We start from the raw sequence: 7,263 nt of genomic DNA, 5'->3' as shown, positions 1-7,263 counted from the left end.
TGGACAAATGAATCTCTTGAATTAAGCAAAGACTGTGACGAAAAATATAAATACCCAGCATAAACGAAACACAAGAGAGCAGGGTAAAACAATCAAACTATCTGCTCTCCCCCTCTCTTTGGCCTGTTCGCTTTGCCTCCAAAGCAATGAACTATGAAGAAAAAAATATAATACACGCACAGAACCCACCCAGAACCCACACAAATAATTTGTAGTTCTGAATTTCAATTACATCATTTACATGAAATTAGAAGGTGAGAAGAATCATTGGACTGGGAAGGAATATTGAAAGGGAAAAACAACAAATTCCTTGAATCAATGGTCAGTAGCATTTAGGTTGTTGCAAGGAAATCACCTGCATTTGTCAATTAATTTCTCCTTTACAGGACCAATTTACAGCAGTTCAGAGGGAGGCAAGCATAAAATTAGTAATCGTCAACCTGCAACACAAACATTTTGTAGTTTTAAGAAAAATAAAAACCAAACCAACAAGATGACTAAAGCATTCTCAATATCTAGTTTTCTTTTTATACACATCTTTTAAGTGCCACAAAAACTACGTGCACAAACTGAGCAGCTATCGATAAGCTGAATATCATTGAAATCAAAATTAGCCTGCTTCAGATTCATACCTTCTTCAGAGAAGTCAAATACATCACCAAGCATGTCATCATTATCACCATCTTCATCAGATTTTTCCCTGCCACAGGGACTGCTACAATCCACTTCTGTTATGACTTCTGTTGATTCATGACAATCAACTGATGCTTTACAATAACCTTCTTGAAAAAATTGATCAAAGTCTGGTGAGTCACGTATTGACTCCTCACAAATAACATTCATATTCAATTCACAGCCACTAGAACTTGAATTGAAACTGTCATTGGCTTTATCATGATTTGATGATTTAACCTTTGCAGTTATAGCATTGTCAAAACTTGAGGCACCTGTTGAAACATAACTTGCGTCAACAGTTTAGACTTTTGTGGCTTAAAAGAGGTGATGCCAACTCAGCCACCTCTCTGTTCTTGAAATTAATCTTACTATTAGACAAGTTATTTGAAGAAAAAAATCTTGACAAGTCAGACAACTATATAGTTCACTAAAAAATATAACAGAAGATTTCACGTTGTAATGCTTCTCTTACCAACAAACGTCTTGACAGCTTGACCAGGTACCGTCAATTTTGAATTGAAAATTGCAGCTTCTTCTGACAACTTCTCCTCAGTTCCATGGGAATCAGACGAAGAGCTAGAGCACCGTCCCATAATAATACCTCTGGCAAAAATTGTGGATTTAGTTAGCATATGCATGGACGGTTGCACAGATGTTTGCAAATTTCAGACAAAAGTAAAATAAAGATGAAGAAACACTCTAAAATTAAATCCAAACAAATGACAAATAAAACAGTATTCCCCAAAATATCACTATAAAAACATTCATATATAAACTATTTAAAAACAAAAGGAAAATGAGTAGGAAAATTAACATAAATAGCAGCATGTCACAAATATGAGATTTCAAACTCCCATGACTTTAAAACATCTCCACATAGAACTTTAAAATAAAAATAAGCATAGTGATAGGTACCCATTAGGTTTATTAGTTGGTTAAATAAATAAGGTATGCGGCCAGAAAATAAGAGGGGAGGGAAGAGAGATCATCCTGTCATTTGTAAGAGCGTCAGGAGATGCAGACCACGGAGGTTCTGTAAGTCAGACAGTTTTCTTTATGTAATTCTGATTACGTTCTATCAAATAGTACGCGATCTCCGATCTTTGACTTTTGTGGGAATTGTTCATGAAAATGATGTCAATATTTGATGGGAGGGAAGCTTATTGGTGGTGGTACTGAAACTAAATCTATAGCTTAGAACCATTGGAGTAAGTGAGGAGAAGATATTGTGGCATGCTGCATTTGCATTGAAAGGATAAGCTGTACAATGGCTGTGTTTTTCAACCAAGAAAATAATCAAGAACAACAAAAGAAGAAGAACTGAAGAAAGAAAAAGAGGCGGGGATGAAGGGGAACACACTACCACAGCAAAACCGCATCAGTCATCGTAAAGAGTAAGTTACGCACGCTGATCAACGAACTCACTGCAAGAACCGCTGCAGATTTTTATTAGAGGTAGATGAACCTTTGAATTGCGAGTACAAAAAGAGTGGCATATGAAACAAGGGTGGAAGGTCCAGATTGGAATTACAGAATCTGGGTCAATCTTTTGACTTATGAGCCAGGTCCAAAACACTAAAAAAAGGGTTGGTTTTAAAGAAAAGTGTTGCATTTGACTCTTCGAAGTCAATAATATATTTGACTTCAATAATATATTTGAGAGCTTTTGAAAAAGTAAATTTGAGAAATATATAATTATGAAAAAATATTGGTTGGATTAATTTGTATCCATCAATTATTGATGAGGATTCATTGGATTTTGAAATAAAAAAAATTGATGAATCTGATCCAGTCCATTTTTTATATTTTTTAATGGATGGATTTACTTGTGGATGGATAATGGAGAAATGAATTATTTCCTCACCCCTAGCAATGATAGATACCCAGTAGCCAGTTAGCTTAGTTGGTTAAATAAATAACGCATGTTGCCTATAAATAAGAGGGCAATGGGTGAAGTAGATCCTAAAAGTTCTGAAAGTAAGACAGTTTTATTGTTTAATTCTGATTCAGTATCTATCACAAAGCTATAGCGACAAAGAAGGAAAATTAAAACAAAAACTCAGCAAGAAACTGCAAGCATGAAGGAAATGCATAGCAGCAGAGAACAAAGCCAGGCGCTAATTGTAACTTACAATTTAATCTTTGACAACTCAGGAGACTCAAATATATTCATTAGTGCAGAAAATCTGAGAGCCTGATTTAAATTGAATGCATCTAGAATGGAAATTTTCTGAGTGGTAAATCTCCGTAAGACATAGTACCGAGTGGACCAACTACAATACGGCAGATAAGTAATTTTACCTGTCACCCCAAGTAGACTGAATTCTGTGGAAATGATCGAAGATGGGCAACAGATCTTTCTGTTTTATTTCAATCTCATTAGCTTGAATATTCTCTATTTCAATTTCCCCCCTAGTACTAAGCTCATACAAATCTGGCACTCCAGCTTTCAAAGGACTCATCACAAAGAGAGAGACCTAAAAAATTGAGCAAGAAATAGTTTATATGAAAGAAAAAATAATGTTGTGTTCAGCACAGAAATCAAATGATTACCTCGGACTCCTGCCAAATTGGTATCCGCCCCGAGCTTACATGTACCTCTGCGTTTGAGAAATGACATTGATTATTAAGTTTTATAGAATTATTGCTCCCGATTCTATTAACTTCATAATCTGAATTATCCAAAATCATTTCTTCAGCTTCCAGTCCACCAACAGTATTCCCCAATACACACACCTCTTTTTCTGGCCAATCATATCTCCTACAGACATCCCACCACTGAACAGGTTCAACCTTCACACGCAAATCTTCTTCTTGTATCTGTGCTAATGGAACTAGGGCTGTTCTTGAAGTAGTTTCACTTGACTCTGACACCAATGGTGGTAGTAGTTTATATTGAATTAAATGACCAGAAGGGGTATAAACTAATAAGTGCTCCATAGCCTGAATTTTTGAGTATGCATTCTGTGAAACATGAGGAATGGAACTGTGAAAGACAGCAGAAACAGCACCAGATGGAATTGGAACTTTCCCTGCTGCAGAAGATGCCGCACTACTAACTGTATTGAGCCATCCGGCATTACTATTCTTTATTCTGCTAACCACCGAAAGAACAACAGGAGGTGGGGGTGTCAGGCTCAATTGCTGCTGATTTACTGTGAAATGTGGAGTGAACCACCATGGTAGAGGAAAAACTGGCAAAAGAGCAGGCCCATCTGTGTCTTGATCGTGCATCTTAAGAACTGTCTCACCACCAAAAGGAGCAAGAACAAAAATATGACAAGTTCCCTTGGAGGAAATGATGGCCACCCAGTGACTGTTATGGCTAAAGCAAATATCTTGTATTACCTGTATAATTTGCACAACTAAGTAAAGCCCTTCTCAAGCAAATAAACATAAGGATTTAATTTTGATATTCTGCTATTTACACTCTCATCCAAACATATAATGCCAAATTAGTGAAGAATTTTGTACCTAAAAAATGTAACTCTTTCAATAATGTGTCAACACATCATTAGAAGATAGTATAAAAAGCTTTATACTAACAGTTTATCAAATTTGGGCTCTAAACACAAAAGGCATTAAAGAAACAGTGAGAATATAAGCATACAGCAGATGTCATGCCACGGTGGAGCTTGTAAAGGTGCACATGTGAATAGCTCCAATCACTGCTTTGAGAACCTGATCCACTTTTTGAGCAGGATGGCATAATTCGAAATATATTAATGTTGTTGCCATGAATTGAGGCTGTAACCAAAAGTGTCCCACTTGGGTCAAAACATAATGCAGATATTGGACTAGTATGAGCCCTAAATTGTGCCACAATAGCTCTAGAAACAAAATCCTTGACAACAACCTGCAATGGATGAGAAATACTAGTCAACAAGTATATAGAATGGTTACTTTCCTGTTTCAACTGACATAAAACAATGATTAAAAGAAGGGCGAGGAATGAGAAAAGACTACGGCAAAATACTCAGGGCTATTAACTACCTTATAAAATTCTTCTTCTATGGCTAAGCTGAACCAATAGATGATCTCATGCAAATTGTAATACAGATGCCAATATTACTTTAAGAAAGAAAATATCTAGTCAGGGTCCAGAACATTGCAAAATAAAATCATACTATAACGTGTTAAGTTGTCAGAAAATAGATTACTCACCATCCCAGCTGTATCTGTTTCTGTAGAATTTGATGCAAATCGACTAACTTTCCAACTTGAGCTTGATGATACAGGAGAGCTAGATCCATCAGGTATTAGATCTTGATAATATTTAGACAATGTTTTGTATCCCATATCACTAAGATTGATCAGCCCTGCTGCCAAATGCTTGCTAGATTCCATGGCATATCGAGCTACGAGGTTTCCACTGCTGGGTGATGTAGATGGGCTGCCAGCAGGAGGAGTAAGACTCTGAGGACTCAGGCGACCAGTATTTGACAACAATGGGCTGTTTGAGGCATAAGCTAACCACCGGGGACCTACAGCCATAGGACCGTAGCCAACATTAACCCCAATCATTCCTTGTCCTCCCAACTGAGGTACGGGGTAAGTGAGAACACTGAATTTATTCTCAAGTGTAAGAGCGTCAAAACAATATATCTGCGAGCAACGTATAAATGAAGGAAACAAATTAGGCAGATTTTACCTATGGCAATAGCAAACTAGGTTGCTGTATTACGATGAAATTATAAATAGTATACATAATTGATCCATTAGGTGACAGGATAATCTATAATTAACCTGCAAAGTTACATTATGTTCAAGGAAATTGATAAGACCTGCCCATAATCTACCAAAACAATAATATACTAAACTTCCTCAACAAAGTAACATGTATTTTTTCAGAACTAACAATGAAAGTGCTACAAACAAATTGAAAGTACTTAGTCAAAAACCATACTTGTGTAGCTAGACCAACCGCCACCATTCGAGGACTGCACCTAACCATGTATACAGTTGAACGAAATCTCAGAGCGTGAACGTAGGTATGGGACCTTAATGAGTAAAACCGAACTGCTGTAGCTGAGCTAACAATATTTTCCGCTTGAGCTTCATTATGGCCATCTCTTACATTTAGCATTTTACCGGGGATCTTTGATTTATCACATGCAACAACCAACAGTAAAGGGTGGGATGCTCCAAATCCTTCACAACCTTCTGATTTTGCAGGGACAGGCTGCATCTGTAAAAAGGAAACTGGATCATCACGTCTAGACACAAGTTCCCTGACACTAGAGGCATCTTCCACGTCAAGAACTTGAAAGCCATTGGAATAACCAAGTAAGAGGACATGCTTGAAAGAAGACGGACTTAGTTCTAGCCTGTCAAAGCAAGCCCAAAGCACCTGTTCCACAAATAAAGAGGTAAATATTTCTGATTCCATCCATAAGTAAAAAGTTTACAGCCGGAGAGCAATTGCGAAGTTTGCCACATGGCAGTGTTGATCAAACTATAATTCCATTACTACAATTGGGATCCGTAAATTACTCGATAGTGCCAGAACACAGTGAATGCTTCTAATAACTAGCACATACATAATTCCTATTCTATATCCCAGTTTAACCCTATCCGCAATTACAAGGCCCGTTAGAAGTTGTTTAACCACTCCATTACCATCGAACAAACCAGTCTCAGATTAATCATGTTCAGCAATCATGAAAAAAAAAACATCTCTTCAATTTTTTTGGAGTTAAAGAAATCGCTATTGTTAATCAGAATATTCAATGCCTCTTCGTACAAAAACAAAGGACAAAAAGAAAAGAAAACTATTGGAAATGGAATTGCATAGAAATAGCCATGTGGGTTACGCTCTTAGCTTCATTCAATAATCCAGAATAAATGTAACACCAATGTTATAGACAAAACACATGAAATAGCAATAAACAGTTCATTCCTGAGATTGGAGACAGTGTCTCAACCAAAAAAGAGCATCTCTATAAAGACAACCCAGCATAGGCAAGTTTTTGCCGCACTAAATTTTCCTCAATGAACAAAGTTCAAAACGCAAGCATGTTTGACTTGTCAGTTTTCAACAGCATTCACAAATCGCAATTTCAGAAGGCAACGCCAACTGACAAGTTTCGAAGAGTAGCACTCACGCAAAAATGCTACCTGGTCTCTGCGGTCGTGTCCTTCCCCGGATAAGGAGGCAGCGACGGAGGCACCGGCGGAACGTACGCCGGAGGACGCCGTCTTAATGCAAGACGATATGAACTTGAAGGAAGAAGGAACGAATCCATTGCTGCTCTTGCTTCCACCGTTGTCCTTGGTCTGATTCTTCATAATAAGGAGATAAACTGTTTTCTACGGGCCACCGGTGAGTCACCGGGAATTCCGTCGACGAGAGTCGCGGAACGCAGGCGATCGAATATAGCATAAATTGAGAGGCGTCGGGATTCGCCGTGCGCGGCGGCGGAGAACTCCGGCGATACGTGTTAGTTGGTGGTTGAGGAAATTTGACCTTAACGAAGACGGTTCCTCTTCTCTCTCTCCGTATCTCTCTCTCTCTCCCGTTTCGAGTTTAGACTCAGCGCTACTCCGCTTCTGCTTGGTGCTAATCTCAACTCTTATTTCACTATTGCC

At 38.0% G+C, this 7,263-nt stretch overlaps 1 protein-coding gene across 1 annotated transcript; it reads right to left on the bottom strand.

The window, feature by feature from the left end:
- Positions 1–7,263, bottom strand: LOC148194549 (autophagy-related protein 18h-like). The gene is made up of 9 exons (XM_088096653.1): positions 6,793–7,263; positions 5,582–6,025; positions 4,840–5,280; positions 4,286–4,531; positions 3,229–4,023; positions 2,977–3,152; positions 1,148–1,278; positions 633–947; positions 1–440 (listed from the first exon to the last, which is right to left on the bottom strand). The coding sequence occupies exons 1-9, from the start codon at positions 6,961–6,963 to the stop codon at positions 436–438; spliced, it is 2,724 nt and encodes a 907-aa protein (XP_087952779.1). The 5' UTR covers positions 6,964–7,263; the 3' UTR covers positions 1–435.

Source organism: Vigna umbellata, chromosome 8, assembly GCF_029865625.1.
Source record: "Vigna umbellata cultivar VRB3 chromosome 8, Vumbellata_1.0, whole genome shotgun sequence".
Lineage (NCBI taxonomy): Eukaryota > Viridiplantae > Streptophyta > Magnoliopsida > Fabales > Fabaceae > Vigna > Vigna umbellata.
Note: the sequence above shows the minus strand (reverse complement) of the source record. Positions and strands in the feature narration are given on the sequence as shown.

What these genes read in the sequence shown, in the direction of transcription:
- LOC148194549 (XM_088096653.1), bottom strand. Translation starts at nt 6,963, where the DNA reads ATGAAGAATCAGACCAAGGACAACGGTGGAAGCAAGAGCAGCAATGGA. An exon ending in CGGTTGGTCTAGCTACACAA is followed by an intron (nt 5,281 to 5,581) that starts GTATGGTTTTTG and finishes CGTTGCTCGCAG; the next exon opens with ATATATTGTTTTGACGCTCT. An exon ending in CAATTTGGCAGGAGTCCGAG is followed by an intron (nt 3,153 to 3,228) that starts GTAATCATTTGA and finishes TCAATTTTTTAG; the next exon opens with GTCTCTCTCTTTGTGATGAG.